The sequence below is a fragment of the Caretta caretta genome, chromosome 8 (genome assembly GCF_965140235.1).
Source record: "Caretta caretta isolate rCarCar2 chromosome 8, rCarCar1.hap1, whole genome shotgun sequence".
NCBI lineage: Eukaryota > Metazoa > Chordata > Testudines > Cheloniidae > Caretta > Caretta caretta.
Genome location: NC_134213.1, coordinates 88,005,089 through 88,028,060, shown reverse-complemented (window position 1 = coordinate 88,028,060; position 22,972 = coordinate 88,005,089). Strand labels below are relative to the sequence as shown.

The following is a 22,972-nucleotide window of genomic DNA, read 5'->3' as shown; positions in this document are numbered from 1 at the left end:
CTTAGAGACTAACAAATTTATTTGGGCATAAGCTTTTGTGGGCTAAAACCCACTTCTGGGTTTTTTTTTCTGGGTTTTGGCCCACAAAAGCTTATGCCCAAATAAACGCTGGTCTCTAAAGTGCCACAAGGACTCCTCGTTGTTTTTGCTGATACAGACTAATATGGCTACCTGTCACAATCATTAATTCATTTTATATTTTCAAGACCTGTATGAGGTGGATGTTACCATCACTCTAAAGATGAGAACCTAAGGCATAGGTTCTTGAATGACTTTCTCAAGGGAGTCTGGTTGAACTGGGTATTGAATATTGAACTTAGGTCTCCCAAATACTAGTCTAGTGCTTCTACTACTTCTGTGCAGAGGGCTCCTGATAGTAGTTTCTTCTAGAAGTAACTTCTGAAGCTCCATCTTTTCCTGCTGGTGAGCTCATCTGCTCCCTTGTTTTTGTATATGGCCCTACGTGTTCTTAATTGGTCCCCACTCATTCATGCAGACAGCTGCATTCAGTTCAAGAGTACATTATTGTCACAACAAACTACAAGTTTTGGCAAAGTGTAAGAGACAGAATGTTCATGTCTTTGTCAGAGGTAGATAAAAATCTGCCCTGGACAGAGCACTATCGCTAGGGGACACATTGCATTCTTATTGAAGAAAAGATTGCCAAAGCAAATATTTGTACTTTACTACATTAGGAGAACTGTGTAATGTGTTTATCTTGACAGTCTATTTCAACAGTATTTTGTCCATTTTAAGATTGATTTCATAGTTAAAATCCATTTCTGGCATGTACTGTTTAAGTTACATATTACACACAAATAGACTTTGAAAGAATATTTATTAAGACTGCAAAGTAAGCACTCAAGTTAAGATATGCTCTGGGAGTGAATCATAATTCTGTAATGAAAGGAGACTCTTGTCTGTAGGACTCCATCTTTAATTGTTGCAGAAGTTGGAAGGTGTGTAGTGATTGAGGCATGGGGTTGCAGAAATAGAAACTATGATCTCATGGTTAAGTGGTCCTACTGGTAACCCTTTCATTCTCTCTCCAACCCTGATTAATCCCCAGAGCAGATCCACACTATGCACTGAATGAGGCAGGGCTTCTGTGGAAAAAATACTATGTGATCATGTAATTAAAATTGTATCATAATGCACAAGAAAACTAAATTAAGATTGCACAAGTAACCTTAATACTAACGTTTCCCGACTTCTTAGTCCATGAATTAAGGTTGTCACCTTGGCATTCTTTAACTTTGTGTGTAGTTTCCTAGGTATTCTTCCCTAACCCAATTCTCAGAAATGTCTGAACCATTTTGACAGAAGTTTTCCAACAATAGTTCAGCCACAGGAAGACACCTGGCATTAAAAAATGTCATCCTAATTAAAGTTTGGCAAAGCTATAAGCATCTGAAAACAGGCTTTTTAATGGAAAGTTTGGGGTAATCTTAATAATAGGTGGTGCTAATAGCCTTGCCTAGGAAGACTGCAGTGAAGATTATTTTGAGGGCACAACAGAATACAGAGTTTCCTCTAGAGTTTAAGGCTTAGTCCACCATTTCTATTGAGGAAAGTTTACATTTTTCTTACTTTCATTGTTGTAGAGTGCGCAGAAAGTTAATTCCTGGGTGGCAAATCTGGATCTCAGGTTTTTTACCATTCTTTCTATTCCGTCTCCTTCCCTGCCCCCAAAAATGGACAAACTGGTTTAAAAAAAAAATTTGTTTTTTTAAAGCTCCTGTTGCGTGGAACTATAACAATATATATTGAATCTATCCCAGTTTTGATTCATTAACTATTTTTATACAGGGAGGTAATCTGTCCATTAAAGATTTTATCTTCAAGAAGTAGAAGGCAGGGCAAAGGAGCTACTGGGCTATTTTAGCGATTGAGTGTATTTAGTGGTTACAATATGTACCTTTCTCACAGAACCTTGTATGTCACGGGCCCATTACAGACTTATGTACCCTGTTATCACTGTGCCTCAGCTTTATTCTAGAGTGATCTTTATGCAGTATAGCTTCTTCTGAGATGTCATCAAGAATGCAGGTTTGTTGTGCTGGTGGCTTTTGTGACCTTCCTATTCTTCAGAAATTGGGTTCCGAACCCAGATTTATTTTGTGTAGATCAGTTAGAACAGTGTTTCTTAATCTTTGATATCAGGCACCAGCTTGCTGCCTTCCTAAACTGTGTAAAGGAAATCTCAGGGACTGGCACCGGTCCATGGACCAGTCGTTGAGAAACATTGGGTTAGAAGATAATAGTGTTTAATGTGAGTTGATGCATTTGATGTCTAACTTCTTAAAACTGCACCCTCATGAGGAGTACTCTCATAATGTATTTCTGTTAATTTCTTCTTGTCACACTAATCAGGATCTGTGTCTATAATAGGTTCACTTCCAGCTTTGTGACAAATGTGCTTATAAATGGTATGAGCAAACACAGTAATTTATGCTTAAGGGTAAAAGGATTGGTATTTTGCTTACCCAATTGATTGCTGTTTCAAAAATGTTCAGTAGTTGTCATAAATATAAAGGGAACGGTAAACCCCTTTAAAATCCCTCCTGGCCAGAGGAAAAATCCTCTCACCTGTAAAGGGTTAAGAAGCTAGGATAACCTCGCTGCACCTGACCAAAATGACCAGTGAGGAGACAAGATACTTTCAAAAGCTGGGGGGAGGAAAAAACAAAGGGTCTGTCTGGGTGATACTTTTGCGGGGGACAGAACAGGAGTGGAGTCTTAGAATTTAGTAAGTAATCTAACTAGATATACGTTAGATTATGATTTCTTTAAATGGCTGAGAAATTAAGTTGTGCTGAATAGAATGAATATTCCTGTCTGTGTGTCTTTTTGTAACTTAAGGTTTTGCCTAGAGGGATTCTCTATGTTTTGAATCTAATTACCCTGTAAGGTATTTACCATCCTTATTTTACAGAGGTGATTCTTTTTACTGTTTCTTTTCTTTTCAAGAACTGAATGCTTTTTTCATTGTCCCAAGATCCAAGGATTTGGGTCTGTGGTCACCTATGCAAATTGGTGAGGATTTTTATCAAACCTTCCCCAGGAAGTGGGGTGCAAGGGTTGGGAGGATTTTGGGGGGAAAGACGTTTCCAAACAATGTTTTCCCAATAAACCCAGATAAACGTTTGGTGGTGGCAGTGGAAGTCCAAGGGCAAAGGGTAAAATAGTTTGTACCTTGGGGAAGTTTTAACCTAAGCTGGTAAAGTAAGCTTGAGGGGTTTTCATGCAGGTCCCCACATCTGTACCGTAGAGTTCAGAGTGGGGAAGGAACCTTGACACTAGTATAATTCAGAATTTAATTCACAGATACAAATGGTGGTTTCTCCTTATTTCTCACCCAAAACTTAAGAGTTCTGTAGTAAGGTTTCATTACTGATTCAGGTTTCAGAGTGGTAGCCGTGTTAGTCTGTATCAGCAAAAATGACAAGGAGTCCTTGTGGCACCTTAGAGACTAACACATTTATTTGGGCACAAGCTTTCGTGGGCTAAAACCGAAATTACCGATTCAGTTATTTTTGTAAGATGTGCTATGAATCGTCAGTTTCATTCTATATTATGCTTGTCAAATAGACAAAGTACATTTTGTGGTATTAGTAATTCAGAGTGGGGGTCTCCTAGTCAGTATAAACCGTATTAAATTATACCAAATACATATCTTTGGTTAATAAAATTTGACTATGAAGTTTTCTAGTAATCTTATTTATATTTGTATTTAGAAGTCAAATAAAAGTCATAACACCAAAACAAAACTTTGAGAAGACTAGTCAAATACAGTAGTAAGAAGATCAAACTGCAACAGCAATTCAATTTATGACCTAGTGAGATTGCCTGCAGTTAGTAAGTATCTGTGAAAGTACGCTTTTTGGTTTTCAATTCAGGGATTTTAAAACTAGACTTATAGTCAAGGACCCATTGCGCATAGCAATGTTATAGCTGCAGAAATAGTTGAAAAACCAGGATTCTATTGCGAGAAAATATTCCCACTCTACCTACCCCCTCTCAGATTTAATATACTGTATAGGGAATACTAAAGCAATGTATTGTAGAGAGTATTTCTGACTGTACATCATTTTGGAATGAAAAGCTTGGGCTGATCCTGAATCCTCTGCCTTTGATGGTTGTGGTAGGATATTCTTGAGCATGATAGACTTTTTGGCATTTGTATTTACTGTAAACTATTAAAGGAATCATACAGTGGTAAAAAGCATTACAGTATTGTGAATATGCTGATGTTGAACTGTCTCCTTTTCCCTGGAACCTAATAGAGCTATTACCCTACTCTCCTGGTACTTGGAAGAACAGGGACCTGGTTGAAAACGTAGCTGGCTTATATTCAGCCCTAATAAGAAAAATGGCATTGGTTAGCAAAGAGAAGTACTTTAAAAAACTGGTTTTCCTAAACACTCTTAGGGTATGTCTACACTACGGAATAAGGTCGAATTTATAGAAGTCGGTTTTTTAGAAATCGGTTTTATAAATTCGAGTGTGTGTGTCCCCACAGAAAATGGCAGCTGCCTTTGCTGCAGCTCAACCATACACTGGAGCATACTGGTTTGGTCCTGCATCAGCCTCAGCATTGAATCCTGCCTCCTCTCATCACGCTGCCGCCACCTTTGAGCTTCAGCCCTGTCTTCAGCCCGCCACTTACTCTCTTCAGCCCTCCACCTCTCCTCCCGGTCATTTTGTGCTTTCCTGCACTCTGACATTATTTGCCTCCACACATTCGTCTGTGCTCTGTCAGTGTGGGAGGACAGCATGAGCTCGGAGAACATTTCATCGCGAGTGCGTTTTTTTTTCTTTCTAAGCTTCACTAGCCTCTGGGAAGGAGAAGATCCTGTGATCATTGAAACACATGCAGCTGGTGGAGAAAAAAAAAGGGACAGCGGTATTTAAAAAGACACATTTTATAAAACAGTCGCTACACTCTTTCAGGGTAAACCTTGCTGTTAACATTACATACATAGCACATGTGCTTTCGTTACAAGGTCGCATTTTGCCTCCTCCCACCGCGTGAACGGATTTTGGTCGAATGCCAGCAAACATACACTGCAATGCTTTGTTCTACAGTGATTCCCGAGTACGTGTTACTGGCCTGGAGTGGTAAAGTGTCCTACCATGAAGGATGAAATAAGGCTGCCCTCCCCAGAAACCTTTTGCAAAGGCAGAACCGCAAATGCCAGGGCAAAGTAATCCTTTCACATGCTTGCTTTTAAACCATGTATAGCATTTTAAAAGGTACACTCACCAGAGGTCCCTTCTCCGCCTGCTGAGTCCAGGAGGCAGCCTTGGGTGGGTTCGGGGGGTACTGGCTCCAGGTCTAGGGTGAGAAACAGTTCCTGGCTGTCGGGAAAACCGGTTTCTCCGCTTGCTTGCTGTGAGCTATCTACAACCTCCTCATCATCATCTTCTTCATCCCCAAAACCTACTTCCGTATTGCCTCCATCTCCATTGTAGGAGTCAAACAACACGGCTGGGGTAGTGGTGGCTGAACCCCCTAAAATGGCATGCAGCTCATCATAGAAGCGGCATGTTTGGGGCTCTGACCCAGAGCGGCTGTTCGCCTCTCTGGTTTTCTGGTAGGCTTGCCTCAGCTCCTTCAGTTTCACGCGGCACTGCTTCGGGTCCCTGTTATGGCCTCTGTCCTTCATGCCCTGGGAGATTTTCACAAAGGTTTTGGCATTTCGAAAACTGGAACGGAGTTCTGATAGCACGGATTCCTCTCCCCAAACAGCGATCAGATCCCGTACCTCCCGTTCGGTCCATGCTGGAGCTCTTTTGCGATTCTGGGACTCCATCATGGTCACCTCTGCTGATGAGCTCTGCATGGTCACCTGCAGCTTGCCACGCTGGCCAAACAGGAAATGAGATTCAAAAATTCGCGGTTCTTTTCCTGTCTACCTGGCCAGTGCATCTGAGTTGAGAGTGCTGTCCAGAGCGGTCATAATGGAGCACTCTGGGATAGCTCCCGGAGGCCAATACCATCGAATTGTGTCCACAGTACCCCAAATTCGAGCCGGCAACGTTGATTTAAACGCTAATCCACTTGTCAGGGGTGGAGTAAGGAAATCGATTTTAAGAGCCCTTTAAGTCGAAATAAAGGGCTTCATTGTGTGGACGGGTGCAGGTTTAAATCGATTTAACGCTGCTAAATTCGACCTAAAGTCCTAGTGTAGACCAGGGCTTATGGTGTCAGTTGCCAGGCATAACACCTGTCATTTCTAGCCTAGTGAATACTCCTCTCAGGGTATGTCTACACTACGAAATTAGGTCGATATTATAGAAGTCAATTTTTAGAAATCGATTTTATACAGTCGATTGCGTATGTCCACACTAAGCGCATTAAGTTGGCGGCGTGCAATCCTCACTACCGTGACTAGCGTCAGTTTTTGGAGTGTTGCACTCTGGGTAGCTATCGCACCATTCCCGCAGTCTCCACTGTCAACTGGAATTCTGGGTTGAGCTCCCAATGCCTGATGGGGCAAAAACATTGTCGTGAGTGGTTTTGCATACATGTCGTCAGTCGCCCCTCCCTCTGTGAAAGCAACAGCAGATAATTGTTTCGCTCCTTTTTTCCATGCAATTGCCATACTGCCGTCAGCAGACAGTGTACTAGGACTGCTAACCGTCGTCGTCATCCACTGCTTCCGCTGCAACTCTGCTCTCCTGGTGCCATGATTCTACCTCACAGGTCCTCTCATCATTCTGTATAAATATCTATTCTCGTGACATCTGTTGTCATCCACCGCTTCCGTTGCAACTGTGCTCTTCTGCAGACGCCATACCACAGCAAGCATGGAGCCCGCTCAGCTCACTGCTGCTGTTGTGAGCATTGCAAACACCTCACGCATTATCCTGCAGCATGTGCAGAACCTGCAAAAGCAGGCGAGAAGGCGACGACAGCGCGATCACGATAGTGATGAGGACATGGACACAGACTTCTCTCAAAGCACGGGCCCTGGCAATTTGGACATCCTGGTGGTAATGGGGCAGGTTCATGCCGTGGAACACTGATTCTGGGCTCGGGAAACAAGCACAGACTGGTGGGACCACATAGTGTTGCAGGTCTGGGATGATTCCCAGTGGCTGCAAAACTTTCTCATGCGTAAGGGCACTTTCATGGAACTTTGTGACTTGCTTTCCCCTGCCGTGAAGCACAAGAATACCAAGATGAGAGTAGCCCTCACAGTTCACAAGTGAGTGGCGATAGCCCTCTGGAAGCTTGCAATGCCAGACAGCTACCGGTCAGTCGGGAATCAATTTGGAGTGGGTAAATCTACTGTGGGGGCTGCTGTGATCCAAGTAGCCAAAGCAATCAAAGATCTGCTGCTATCAAGCCCACCTTGGCAGCCAGTACGTAAACCGCAAGGGGTACTTTTCAATTGTGCTGCAAGCACTGGTGGATCACAAGGGACGTCAACATGGGATGGCCGGGAAAGATGGCATGACACTCGCATCTTCAGGAACTCTGGTCTGTTTGAACAGCTGCAGGAAGGAACTTACTTCCCTGACCAGAAAATAATTGTCGGGAATCAATTTGGAGTGGGTAAATCTACTGTGGGGGCTGCTGTGATCCAAGTAGCCAAAGCAATCAAAGATCTGCTGCTATCAAGCCCACCTTGGCAGCCAGTACGTAAACCGCAAGGGGTACTTTTCAATTGTGCTGCAAGCACTGGTGGATCACAAGGGACGTCAACATGGGATGGCCGGGAAAGATGGCATGACACTCGCATCTTCAGGAACTCTGGTCTGTTTGAACAGCTGCAGGAAGGAACTTACTTCCCTGACCAGAAAATAATTGTTGGGGATACTGAAATGCCTATAGTTATCCTTGGGGACCCAGCCTACCCCTTAATGTCATGGCTCATGAAGCCGTACACAGGCAGCCTGGACAGTAGTCAGGAGCTGTTCAACTATAGGCTGAGCAAGTGTAGAATGACGGTAAAATGTGCTTTGGACATTTAAAAGCTCGCTGGCGCAGTTTACTGACTAGAGTAGACCTCAGCAAAACCAATATTCCCATTGTTATTGGTGCTTGCTGTGTGCTCCAAAATATCTGAGAGTAAGGGGGAGAAGTTTACGGCTGGGTGGGAGATTGAGGCAAATCTGCCGGCGGACGTTTACACACATTCAGACATCGGGGCGATTAGAAGAGCACAGCTGGACACCCTGCACATCAGAGAAGCTTTGAAAACCAGTTTCATGACTGGCCAGGCTATGGTGTGACAGTTCTGTTTGTTTCTCCTTGATGAAAGCCCGCCCCCGTGGTTGACTCTACTTCACTGTAAGCCAACTGATCTCCCCCCTTCAATCACCACTTTCAGAGTCATCATTGTTCACTTCACTTTCACCACTTTCAATGTCATTATTGTTTCAAAATCATGCATTCTTTATTAATTCATCACACAAATAGGGGAAAAACTCGCAAGGTAGCCTGGGAGGGGTAGGTGAGGAGGGAAGCACTGGGTGGGATGGTGGCTGAGGGGAGGCAGGAAGGACAAGGCCACACTACAGTTCAAAACTTATTGGATGCCAGCCTTCTGTTGCTTGGGCAATCCTCTAGGGTGGAGTGGCTGGGTGCCCGTAGCCTTCCCCTCCCCCCGCACCAGCTTGCATTCTTGGGCATCTTTGGTGAGGAGGATATGGAACTTGGGGAGGAGGTCAGGTGGTTATACAGGGGCTGCAGCTTTTCCTGCGGCTCCACCAGATGCCTGAGCATGTCAGTTTGCTCCCCTATTAGACTAAGCATTACATCCTGCCTCCTTTCATCGCGCTCCTCCCTCCTCTCAACGCGTTCATTTAACGCTTTCCTGGACTCTGCCGTTGTTTGCCTCCACGCATTCTGCTGAGCTCTTTCAATGCGGGAGGACTGCATGAGCTCTGAGAACATGTCATCGTGAGTGTGTTTTTTTCGCCTTCTAATCTGCGCTAGCCTCTGGGACAGAGATGATAGGGGGAGCATAGAAACATTTTCAGCTGCGGGAGATAAAAAGGGAGAGTAGTATTGAAAAAGATACATTTTAGAGAACAAAGGAAAGACTATTTCACACTGAATCAAGTGATTCACATTACATAGCACATGCTTTTGGTACAAGGTTGCATTTTGCCTCTTATATTGAGTGCCTGCCGGTTTGGTGTGAGACATCACACACTTTCGGCTTGCAGGCAGCCATGGTAAGGCAAAGGGTTTCGGCTTCTTCAACCTTCATAACATGTGGGAATGGTTTCAAACAGCAGCGTCCTCCTTTCCCATACCAAGCAAAGCCTGTTGGGTTGGCCATTTATAAGGAGGGGCTGTGGTTTTAGGGTGAATGTGGAGCACAACCCAACCCCCACCCCAATTCTCTGGGATGATCGCTTCACCTCCCCCCCCCACACACACACACACTGCGCGGCTAGTATCAGGGAAGATCGCTGTCAGCCAAACATGAACAGCTCAGCATGAACTGGCCTCCCCCCCACCGCGTGGCTAACAACGGAGATGATTTCAGCCAAAGGCAAACAGTCCAGCAGGAACGGGCACCTCTGAATGTCCCCTTAAACAAATTTCCCATATTTCAATCAGGTGACCATGAATGATATCACTCTCCTGACGCTAACACAGACAGTACCTCCAGGAGAGCTTCATGGAGATATCCCTGGATGATTTCTGCTCCATCCCAGACTTAACAGACTTTTCCAGTAGCTATACTGGCTGTGAATGCATCCCAAGTCTTCAGGGCAAATTAATCATTAAACATCACTTGCTTTTAAACCCTGTATTATGTTTACAAAGGTACACTCACCTGAGGTGCCTTCTCTGGCTTCATGGTCCGGGAGCCCACCTTGGGAGGGTATTGGCTCCAGGGTGATGAACAGTTCCTGGCTGCTGGAGACAAGGGATTCTCCGCTTGCCTGCTGTGCGCTATCCTCAACCTTTTCCTCCTCATCTTCCTCATCCACAAAATCCTCATCCCTGTTGCATGAGACTCCCCCCTTGCAGGTGTCCACGAACAGTGGTGGGGAAGTGGTAGGGGTTCCCCCTAGAATTGCATGCAGCTCATCATAGAAGCGGCATGTAAGGGGTTCTGACCTGGAGCAACCGTTCGCATCCTTTGTTTTTTGGTAGGCTTGCCTCAGCTCCTTAACTTTCATGCAGCATTGCTGTGTGTCCCTGTTGTAGCTTCTATCCATCATGCCCTTGGAGATTTTGGCAAATATATTGGCGTTTTGTCTTTTGGAACGAAGTTCTGCCTGCATGGATTCTTCTCCCCATACAGCGATCAGATCCAGTACCTCCTGTTCGGTCCATGCTGGAGCTCTTTTGCGATTCTGGGACTCCATGGTCACCTGTGCTGATCAGCTCGCCATACTGGCCAAACAGGAAATGAAATTCAAAAGTTCCCCGGGGCTTTTCCTGTCTACCTGGCCAGTGCAACTGACTTGAGAGTGCTGTCCAGAGCAGTCACAATGGAGCACTCTGGGATAGCTCCCGGAGGCCAATACTGTCGAATTGCGTCCATGCTACCCCGTATTCGACCCAGGGAGGTCGATTTTAGCACTACTCCCCTTGCCGAGGAGGAGTACAGAAATCGATTTTAGGAGCCCTTTAAGTCAACAAAACAGGCTTGGTCATGTGGACGGGTGAAGGGTTAAATCAACCTAACGCTGCTAAATTTGACCTAAACTCATCGTGTAAACCAGGCTCAGATGCAGATCTTGTCATATCTCAGTCACTTGAGGGCCAACACATACCACCCCTTTCAGGTGGGGTAAACTAGCAAGAATCTTAGGGTATGTCTACACTACGGAATAAGGTCGAATTTATAGAAGTCGTTTTTTTAGAAATCGGTTTTATATATTCGAATGTATGTGTCCCCACAGAAAATGCTCTAAGTGCTTTAAGTGCATTAACTCGGCGGAGCGCTTCCACAGTACCGAGGCTAAAGTCGACTTCCGGAGCGTTGCACTGTGGGTAGCTATCCCACAGTTCCCGCAGTCTCCGCTGCCCATTGGAATTCTGGGTTGAGATCCCAATGCCTGATGGGGCTAAAACATTGTCGCGGGTGGTTCTGGGTACATATCGTCAGGCCCCCGTTCCCTCCCTCCCTCCGTGAAAGCAAGGGCAGACAATCATTTCGCGCCTTTTTTCCTGAGTTACCTGTGCAGACGCCATACCACGGCAAGCATGGAGCCCGCTCAGGTAACCGTCACCCTATGTCTCCTGGGTGCTGGCAGACGCGGTACGGCATTGCTACACAGTAGCAGCAACCCCTTGCCTTGTGGCAGCAGACAGTACAGTACGACTGGTAGCCGTCATCATTTGCCTCCTCCCCTGTCTAGGGGACTCATTCCTCTAGGTCACACTGCAGTCACTCACAGAGAAGGTGCAGCGAGGTAAATCTAGCCATGTATCAATCAGAGGCCAGGCTAACCTCCTTGTTCCAATAACGATAACTTAGGTGCACCATTTCTTATTGGAACCCTCCGTGCAGTCCTGCCTGAAATACTCCTTGATGTACAGGCACCCCCTTTGTTGATTTTAGCTCCCTGAAGCCAACCCTGTAAGCCGTGTCGTCAGTCGCCCCTCCCTCCGTCAGAGCAACGGCAGACAATCGTTCCGCGCCTTTTTTCTGTGCGGACGCCATACCACGGCAAGCATGGAGCCCGCTCAGCTCACTTTGGCAATTAGGAGCACATTAACCACCACACGCATTATTCAGCAGTATATGCAGCACCAGAACATGGCAACGCGATACCGGGCGAGGAGGCGACGTCAGCGCGGTCCCGTGAGTGATCAGGACATGGACACAGATTTCTCTGAAAGCATGGGCCCTGACAATGCATGCATCATGGTGCTAATGGGGCAGGTTCATGCTGTGGAACGCCGATTCTGGGCTCGGGAAACAAGCACAGACTGGTGGGACCGCATAGTGTTGCAGGTCTGGGACGATTCCCAGTGGCTGCGAAACTTTCGCATGCGTAGGGGCACTTTCATGGAACTTTGTGACTTGCTTTCCCCTGCCCTGAAGCGCATGAATACCAAGATGAGAGCAGCCCTCACAGTTGAGAAGCGAGTGGCGATAGCCCTGTGGAAGCTTGCAACGCCAGACAGCTACCGGTCAGTTGGGAATCAATTTGGAGTGGGCAAATCTACTGTGGGGGCTGCTGTGATGCAAGTAGCCCACGCAATCAAAGATCTGCTGCTATCAAGGGTAGTGACCCTGGGAAATGTGCAGGTCATAGTGGATGGCTTTGCTGCAATGGGATTCCCTAACTGTGGTGGGGCTATAGACGGAACCCATATCCCTATCTTGGCACCGGAGCACCAAGCCGCCGAGTACATAAACCGCAAGGGGTACTTTTCGATAGTGCTGCAAGCTCTGGTGGATCCCAAGGGACGTTTCACCAACATCAACGTGGGATGGCCGGGAAAGGTGCATGATGCTCGCATCTTCAGGAACTCTGGTCTGTTTCAAAAGCTGCAGGAAGGGACTTTATTCCCAGACCAGAAAATAACTGTTGGGGATGTTGAAATGCCTATATGTATCCTTGGGGACCCAGCCTACCCCTTAATGCCATGGCTCATGAAGCCGTACACAGGCAGCCTGGACAGTAGTCAGGAGCTGTTCAACTACAGGCTGAGCAAGTGCAGAATGGTGGTAGAATGTGCATTTGGACGTTTAAAGGCGCGCTGGCGCAGTTTACTGACTCGCTTAGACCTCAGCGAAACCAATATTCCCACTGTTATTACTGCTTGCTGTGTGCTCCACAATATCTGTGAGAGTAAGGGGGAGACGTTTATGGCGGGGTGGGAGGTTGAGGCAAATCGCCTGGCTGCTGGTTACGCGCAGCCAGATACCAGGGCGGTTAGAAGAGCACAGGAGGGCGCGGTACGCATCAGAGAAGCTTTGAAAACCAGTTTCATGACTGGCCAGGCTACGGTGTGAACGTTCTGTTTGTTTCTCCTTGATGAACCCCCCTGCCCCTTGGTTCACTCTACTTCCCTGTAAGCTAACCACCCGCCCCTCCTCCCTTCAATCACCGCTTGCAGGGGCAATAAAGTCATTGTTGCTTCACATTCATGCATTCTTTATTCATTCATCACACAAATAGGGGGATGACTACCAAGGTAGCCCAGGAGGGGTGGTGGAGGAGGGAAGGAAAATGCCACACAGCACTTTAAAAGTTTACAACTGTAAAATTTATTGAATGACAGCCTTCTTTTTTGGGGGGCAATCCTCTGTGGTGGAGTGGCTGGTTGGCCGGAGGCCCCCCCACCGCGTTCTTGGGCGTTTGGGTGTGGAGGCTATGGAACTTGGGGAGGAGGGCGGTTGGTTACACAGGGGCTGTAGTGGCAGTCTGTGCTCCAGCTGCCTTTGCTGCAGCTCAATCATGCACTGGAGCATACTGGTTTGGTCCTCCAGCAGCCTCAGCATTGAATCCTGCCTCCTCTCATCACGCTGCCGCCACATTTGAGCTTCAGCCCTCTCTTCAGCCCGTCACTTACTCTCTTCAGCCCTCCACCTCTCCTCCCGGTCATTTTGTGCTTTTCTGCACTCTGACATTATTTGCCTCCATGCATTCGTCTGTGCTCTGTCAGTGTGGGAGGACAGCATGAGCTCGGAGAACATTTCATCGCGAGTGCGTTTTTTGTTTTTTGTTTTTCTTTCTAAGCTTCACTAGCCTCGGGGAAGGAGAAGATCCTGTGATCATTGAAACATGTGCAGCTGGTGGAGGAAAAAAAAGGGACAGCGGTATTTAAAAAGACACATTTTATAAAACAGTGGCTACACTCTTTCATGGTAAACCTTGCTGTTAACATTACATACATAGCAATGTGCTTTCGTTACAAGGTCGCATTTTGCCTCCCCCCACCGTGTGGCTACCCCCTCAACCTTCCCCCCTCCCTGTGGCTAACAGCGGGGAACATTTCTGTTTAGCCACAGGCAAACAGCCCAGCAGGAATGGGCTCCTCTGAGTGTCCCCTGAAGAAAAGCACTCTATTTCAACCAGGTGACCATGAATTATATCTCACTTTCCTGAGGATAACACAGAGAGATAAAGAACGGATGTTGTTTGAATGCCAGCATTCTCTGCTTGCTTGCTGTGAGCTATCTACAACCTCCTCCTCCTCATCTTCTTCGTCCCCAAAACCTGCTTCCGTATTGCCTCCATCTCCATTGAAGGAGTCAAACAACACGGCTGGGATAGTGGTGACTGAACCCCCTAAAATGGCATGCAGCTCATCATAGAAGCGGCATGTTTGGGGCTCTGACCCGGAGCGGCCGTTCGCCTCTCTGGTTTTCTGGTAGGCTTGCCTCAGCTCCTTCAGTTTCACGCGGCACTGCTTCGGGTCCCTGTTATGGCCTCTGTCCTTCATGCCCTGGGAGATTTTGACAAAGGTTTTGGCATTTCGAAAACGAACGGAGTTCTGATAGCACGGATTCCTCTCCCCAAACAGCGATCAGATCCCATACCTCCCGTTTGGTCCATGCTGGAGCTCTTTTGCGATTCTGGGACTCCATCATGGTCACCTGCAGCTTGCCACGCTGGCCAAACAGGAAATGAGATTCAAAAGTTCGCGGTTCTTTTCCTGTCTACCTGGCCAGTGCATCTGAGTTGAGAGTGCTGTCCAGAGCGGTCACAATGGAGCACTCTGGGATAGCTCCCGGAGGCCAATACCATCGAATTGTGTCCACAGTACCCCAAATTCGAGCCGGCAAGGCCGATTTAAGCGCTAAACCACTTGTCGGGGTGGAATAAGGAAATCGATTTTAAGAGCCCTTTAAGTCGAAATAAAGGGCTTCATCGTGTGGACGGGTGCAGGTTTACATCAATTTAATGCTGCTAAATTCGACCTAAAATCCTAGTGTAGACCAGGGCTTAGTGTTTCATACTCTTCACAATCTGCTAATTCACTTTTGGGCAAAATAAATGGCCTATGTTCTCGGCATCTTAGACAAACTACTTGGAGGGGAATACTTAAGCTAGATACCTCATGATGAAGCGTGGAAAGAATTGGGGACAAAGCATTGTGTGTCAGGTGCTCACCTCTGAAATCTGATCCTGTCATAACTACACTTACTACCTTAAGGGTGCAATAAGCCATTTTTATCCAATCAGTCCTTAATGGAATATGCTGAATAGCCACACTGTTTAATCTTTTTGAGGCAATTTGCCGCAAAGGGTCCTGCTTCTGAATTGTGTGCTGCTGGTTTTTCTCTTTCAGCAGTTAAGTGTATTTAGATACTATAGTGATGGGCAAGAGGGATAGGGAACTAAAATTGAGTTTGCAGTTAGAATAGCTACATGGCATATGCAAAATATTTTCCTAGTGGAACAATTATAACTTTAGTGAAAAACACCATTCAATGTCAAAAGGCTCATATCACATTGAAATAAATCTATATTCACTTGACCAATAAAAAGCACTTATTGAGGATGAACTTCTGTAGCAAACTTCAGTTTTCTGCACTGTTGAGTGTAGATCCATTTTAAAGTTTTAGAGGAAAAATATGTACTTTTCACTCTAATTTTAGGCATTACTGTTTACCCAAATGTTTTTAAAAAAAAAAAAAAAAGTGCCTTGAGGCAGTGACCAAGTTGAGAAAATTTTAGCTTCATTAGATGAGTTGCAGAAATCGGTGTGACTGAACATGGATTTGAAATTAACCGTTGGCTGCTACCAATCTAATAATTTACTAAAATTTCATTAAATTACCATGTGCTAGCCAGTCATTGCGGGGTATCAAAGCTTTAGTGTTTGTATTGCCTGTGTGATGTCATATATGGAATCAAACTATTGACATGAATCAGGTAAAATGGGTAGGTTGATGAGAGGACATATATTTGTGTAAACAGATTCTGTCTCCATTGAAGAATCTTTTTCGGAAACGGGTTAAAAAAATGATGGAGATTTGTTTAAAATGTAACATGTTTAAGTCTTTATGACATGGTGTTCTGCATTTTCTTGCAGCAGGAATTATTTGCTTTCTTTATACAGTTCTACCAATTCTATTTAAACTAAGCAGCATCAGTTTTGTAACTTATCTAAGTCTTTGGGTTTGACTAAGGATTCAGTGGTATTGAGAATTACAGAATTTACATTTGGAATAGTAGTATGTACAGTTCTTATGATTTTTCAGCTTAGTAAGTTCCTGATCAAAAGTCAGTGCACCGGAAAGGTAAATGCTGCTGAAGAAAGTGCCAGAACCACTTCTTGGCAAAATTAGAGTGAGAATAGCAGACACTACTGAAGAAATGACATTGCAGAACCGCTAAGATGACCTGCTCAAAAGAGGAATGCGGTCAAAAGCAACCCTGGAATGGCTTTGTCTTAAAACCTACTTAATTGTGATGGTATTATTGCTTGTTAGATTCTGTCAAGGCTCAGGTACTTAAGGCCAAGCTACATAGGCAAACCAAGATCTAAGAGAAATATTAAGCTAAGATGTTAATACTGTTAAAATATGAAAGTCTAAGTACTGTTCAGTCTTTTTGGTTGCTGTTCTGGTCCTTTCATGTACATAAGGATATGAAGCCTGATGTAGCAGAGTCTCAGGTCTTGAAGGTTAGACTTTGCTTTGTTAGATTGGGATCTTGCATTCAAGATTTCAGTTGGTCAGACAAATATGAAGTAAGATAAGAAGTAGTACTTTCTGATCAGTGTAGATTGCTTTAAATCACTGCTTTTAATCTGTTTGCATCATGAAGCAGGAAACCTTTATTTAAATCTGTTTTAATCTTGTTTTGTATTTGCACTTATTTTCCAAAAGAGAAGTTGATTCTCACTGGCTAGTAACCATTACATGTTGACTTGCAACTAAATTTAGCCTTTATACTAAATTTGGTGCTTCTCTTTGCTAACCAGGAGCATAACTGTATACACATTCATTTAAGTAGTTGTATACCTTAACATATGTATTCAGATTCTTAACTTTTATTTTATTATGTTAGAAAATGGTGAATGATGCATTACTTATTTACTAGATTGACATTTTACCTTTGATTTGTCGAGTTCTATTTGGAAAAATGCACAAACGCATTCTAAATTTTTTTATTAGTTAAATAAAACTAGCTTAAGTGTGCTGGATACATAACAACAGAGTTTATCTCAACATGTTTTGCATTTAAAACAAACTGATTTATTAAACAAAGGAAGTGTTGTTGTCTCTAGTTATTGATTTCATTCTGGTCACCATGGCCTTCAAGATTGTAGAACTAAGAAGTGTCATTCTCTCTTACTTTTAGTTTTTATTCATAGATGGAAGGGGGAAACAAGCTGTCCTGCTTTGCTTTTTCAACTCACAATCAGTTTCTTAGCTTTAAATGAACTAGTTATTGAACTGAACTAGTTGAATGAACTGAAATGAGAAAATAGTCTCTTTGCACCTGCAGAAGAGGTTACTGCTGTTAGAAGCTGGATTTAGCACTTCAACAAATTCTGGTTTCTAGTGCTTAGCCAGTGACTTCTACCAGTGTAGTGATTTGACTTTCAAAGATGCTGCTTTTTTTTTTTAATTTAATTTAAATGATTTTTAGATTATAGTAAATGAAGGCTTTGACATAAGTTATCGTACTTTTAAATAGGTTTATTGTATTTATTTTTTTAAATAAAGGAATCGAAGTTTTAAAGAAAATTAACATTTATTTTTAGCCACCCTGTTTTGAAAACATAAAATCCAAATTATGAACCCTTTATAGATTAATTCAAACACCTTGAATTGCACCAGGATACTAATTAGAAGCCAGTAATCTATTGTGAACAGGTAAAATATGCTCCATGTTTGTAGGTATCTGAATGAAGACAATCTTCATTTGATAGATTATTTTTCAGCCACAGTGTTTCTACTGCTCAGAACTGCAAGATATTTTTAATTTGTGGGGAGTTGTCCCCAACATCGATAGGGGTCTTGCCTCATCTACCATGCAAGTGTGGCTGCTGCCTCAGACTCCCTCACTGGCTGGATAGTTTATTCCTCTGCGTAAATGAAAACTCCACTCCTACCAGGGTAAATGAAAAAACAAATTCCAAACCTTTACACATGCTCTTTGGACACCTTGAAGTTGATGTCCCTTACAACCTTCAACTCTTCGCCTTTTGTCACGGAGGAATGGAAAAGATCTTCTCACTCTCTGCCAGAAATTCCAGGGTTCTTCACCCTCCCTAGGATCCTGCAACAAACAGTTTTACATGGTCCCAATGTGTATTTCCCTTGGGTAGTCATTCAGCTTTAATTGCAGCTCCACCAACAGTTGCTGCAGGTGAACTGTGGCATAGACATGGACCTGGATCTGCCCTATAAGGGACATTCTAGTCTCCTTCAAGTTCACTACATAAGAGTTCAAAAACTCTTGATGCGATTGGTGAGATTTAAAATCCATTACCTGTCACCTTAATTTCTTGACTTTCTGTTTGATCTATTTCTGGTCCTATGTTGTTGCAAATCCTAGTTATCTGCGTATAATGTGCCCAGCTTCAAATTTGAACTTCATGCTTTTTGTGCATTTTGGAAGTTGGTCATAAGGAAACGCATGATAAACTTTAGCCTAAAAGATAAACCTATTGAAAATGTGTGAATAGCTAAATGAAAGTGCTATTTTAATCATTACTATGTGCTTAATATAACTTCAAAAATTATTTTGGACCAAAGCAGAGGGTGTAGAAATTGCTATGTTTGGAATTTCTGTGGGGGCATATACCTTTTTTCTCTTGCCGCTGCCACCACTGCCCTTTCACATCTTACCCACTGGATCACTCTCCTGAATCATAGTTACCAGTTTGTATTCAGATAACTGGCTAATTTAGAGAAGATTGTGTGTGGTAGAATTAGCATTTATTTATCTCTTGTAAATGGGGGAATAAAATTAATTTCCTATCCTGTAGTTAGATCTCTGGTGATCACGGCAAAGCAACTTCATTCAGTATCATTTCATTCTTATGTACACATTCTTATCAATCATCCTTGTTAATGAAAGCTTAATGGTAAGAACTGATATAAAATTCAAACCACACTGCAACACTTGTGCTCTATATTCAGATACATAACTTAATACAGTGAACAGATTGCAAATGTCTAAGTGTTTTTAATGAATTTGTCTGATTTTTTTTGTTGTTAAGTTTGTATCTAATACTACTATTTTTTTTTTCCTTTTTCTTTAGTGATTCTCCTTTGCCTGTTTCATCACGGGTCTGTTTTGTAAAGTTCCATGATCCTGACTCGGCAGTTGTGGCCCAGCATCTGACAAACACTGTGTTCGTTGACAGAGCGTTGATAGTCGTACCATATGCAGAAGGTTTGTGAATTGTTTAATGACCTATGAAGTCGTCATAAGATGGCAGTCTACCCCAGTATAGTTCAGTAGAGTGAGGTTTAGTAACCTGTAAAATATCTAAGATATTAACGTTTTGAAACCCTTGGTACGCTGTCATTAGGTCTTTCATTAAAGCAAATTTTTGTTTTTCTGTTGGCACTCGATGAAAGCTGGAAGTTTTCCTGTTAATTTTTTATATAAGAAAATCTTACATTTAAGGTGCGAATGTTCTTAAGCAGAATTATATGAAAATTATGCTCTTAATGCATCAAAGTCCCTAAGACATGTTTCTAACCAGACTTAAAAATGCTGACTTGTATGCATAAGAAACATTGCCTTAAAGATGAATTATTCAGGATATGTATTTTTATATAATTTCCTCATGCAAGTTTTTTCTCCCTCTTTGAGAGTGAATGGGGGAGTGGATTAGCAGTTATTTTGCAGTGTCCTTGCTACTTCGTTTAGTTGACAACTTCTCTGAAAAAACATTCACCCTCCCTGTAAATTCCAGTATACCAAGGGTTTGAATGATTATGCTTTAAGATGAAAGTGAGATCTTCCAAGAGGTGCCAAATGGGCACTGGGTATTAGATTTTATTCCAAATTTTCTTGTTCAGGCTTGCTATATTTTATAGAATTTCACTGAATAATAAACTCTTCTCTCTGTTATTTGTGTGTGTGATTTTTGTAGTGGAGAAGGCAAATGCAAAGCCCTTCCAGATGACTGAAACACAGTGGGTCCTCTGCAGCTACAGGGGATTCTAGACATTAACTAAAGGCCAGCAAGCACTCAAGTCCCCAAGTGTTTTCCTGGTGTAACCACTTGTTAACTACATTATCTCTTCTTCTTCTTCCTTTTTTTTTTTTTTTTTTTTTTAACATTATAGGGTGTTACAGTAATTTAAAAGACAGTGAGCAGGTTTTTTGGAACTTGTTTTAAAACAATGTGTTGAGAAGACAACACTTCTTACAGAATTCTCATTAAACTTTACTAGGCTTTAGAAGTAATTTATTTAAAATATACTGATTATTGGTTTATTCTTAAATTTTTTTACTTAAAATCCTTTTGAAATAGAGTAAAATCTCTGCGGATTAAGTCGTATTACAGTAACAAATTTAAGATAAGGCCTGTGTTGTTCAGACTTTTGACAAGGCAGTTTAATTCTATCAGCTGTCTTCCATGGCTGGTGAGCAGTTATAGGTTCTTATTAAAAGAAAAATTTTAAAAGAAATTAAACATTTAAGACTTAATTACTTTAAAATTTGTAGCATGATCTGTAATTGAGTCATTTTTCAAAATACAGAACACTTTCTAAGTAGTTGCTTTGGTTTACATTAATCTGGGTAAAAAGTGAATCTTAAGGAATTTCTTCCTTATTCTTATTTATACATTATTAAGTCATGCTATAATAACAGTATCTCTGTCAATAGCATTTAAATATTTCAGAGGCCCTTGTTTAAGAACTTTAAACTCAACATTTGAATTACTGATGGGTAATGTGGTTCTCTGTCAGTATGACTGACGGATTTGCTTGATGGTGGATAAACTTGGCATTTAGAGAAATCTGCCAATAGTTTCAGTTCAGAATGTGCTAAAGATGATATGTTACAAGTTAAACCAATACTAGCATTTTAGTGGGCCTATTTTGAACAAGGAGTTTCTTGTGGGATGAGCGGCATCTTGTGTGTGGTTCTGGAGATTCAGAATTTTGGACATGATATGGCATATCACAGTACAGAGTCTGCTGTTTTCAAGTTAAATTTAAGTCCCTTATTTTTGTAATAAAATGTTTGCTTTTATACTTGGAATACAGAGTTTTCTCTTTATATTTATCAGTAGGGCCCCAATTCAACAAGGTACTTAAGCACAGTATAGGAAGGTATTTGAAGTCAGCAAGACTACTTACGTGCTTATAGCTAGGCACATGCTTAAGTAGTCTGCTGAACTGGAGCCCAATACTCTATAATTTCTATTGTGATATTCTGTATTAATGTTGTCCATCACTAAAGTAAATGTTAATTATTACACTGCACAGATAATAGTCCCCTATATCACAATCACAGTCCAGTTTTAGCTTTTACTGATATTTTTGGTGTTGGCTGTTGCTTTGTGTTTTAGACCTATACACAAAGTCTACGGTAAGGCATAGTATTAATTTTAATTTTCACTGTGATATTCCTAGATTTGGAAGGAATTTTAATATTAAAGATGGTTGGGGGGTTATTTAGGTTCTTTGGTTAATATTTGTTTCTTTTGTCTGTTTCTTTTTCTTTCATTTCTACACATTCAAGCAGTATTTCTTGGTTCTAACAAAGCAGCAGTAAAAAAAAACTTTGCCGCATGAAAATTAACTGGTGAGGGGCCTCATTGCTTTTTTTTAAATTGTAGTTTTATTTATTTCTAAATACTTTAAAAAAAAAAAAAAGAGGATCAGATGCATGACTTTTTTTTTAATGGATGCAGATCTTCTGAGGTGTCTCAAGATAAGTCAGAGGAGTTGTATTTAGATGCCAGAAATGTTGTATTTGCACTAATTTGAAATATGTGTAGATATAATTTATAATATCCTCTGAGACATAATTTTGCATGCAAAATTACCCCTAATCTCTATAGGTATGTTAATATATTGATGCATTAATGCCCTATATCTAAATGACCTTTCTCCCCCCCCCCCCATAACTTTTGGTATCTAAATTGATGACCGCTCAATGACACAAGCAAGATAACACTGCTGTGTATTATACATTTGTTTATATTATCGGCACTTCTCAGTATAGGTGGAAGGAACCATTACCTTTATTTAACAGTGGTTTTTCTTTTTTGTTGTTGTGTTTTACAGTTCTTTTCCCTGGTTCAGCCTGAACTATATACCAGGCCCTGCTGAAAATACCACCCAACAGTTTTCTTCTGCAGCTTATCCAGTTTCTCTTAAGTGCCCTGTACATATTGTATGTTTTATGATGAGATGCAGTTTCTCAATATGTATTACAGAAACACTACTGGTATTTGCAAATATATAGTAAAATTGTCTTATTGAACTCTCATTTTGGGGGCTTGGGCACATTAACAGATTAATCCATCTGTATAGGGCTTTTGCTGTTGGATAGAATAAAAATTACCTACATACATATTTGTTTCATAGTAGGACCCTTAATAAGATTGTTCTGTGTGCAGAATAGGCAGTAAAATCAGCCACACTTGTCTTAGTTGGCTACAAGAGTTTGGGCCAGAAGTTTTTTCTGAAATGGCAATATGTAGCAGCATTCTTGGTACAGTAAGTGTGGCACATAATGGAACATATGCATTTTACTGGACAGGTAAGGAATGTGCCACAATATATTGTATATACACACAGAGCGTGTATTTGGAGATCTGCAGACACTTTCATATTCATTTGACGAGTCAGCAAAAGCCCTACGCTTTATTCAACAAAATATTTCCTTACCGTCTCTTAATTTTTACAAAATTTGTATGGTAGGTGTAAAAAATCATAGTGAACTGTACCATATTATTAACCCCTAAATCAAACTTTTTTTGTCTTGTGTATCTTGATTTTTCTGTGTGCTTTATAGTGAAGCAGCCGACACGAGTCGTTGTTCATAAAACAGCTTTTGAAAGTTGAGAGCACACCCCTGGAGAACCGACTGTGCTTGCTTA

General features: G+C 42.3%; 1 protein-coding gene across 2 annotated transcripts in view; it reads left to right on the top strand.

The window, feature by feature from the left end:
* The window catches only part of SRSF11 (serine and arginine rich splicing factor 11), a 43,304-nt gene that overhangs the window by 2,294 nt on the left and 18,038 nt on the right, over positions 1 to 22,972 (top strand). For both annotated transcript variants that reach the window (XM_048860097.2, XM_048860096.2), the window contains exon 2: positions 19,163 to 19,296. In XM_048860097.2, the coding sequence (XP_048716054.1) occupies positions 19,163 to 19,296 (134 nt within the window). The remainder of the gene's footprint in view (positions 1 to 19,162; positions 19,297 to 22,972) is intronic.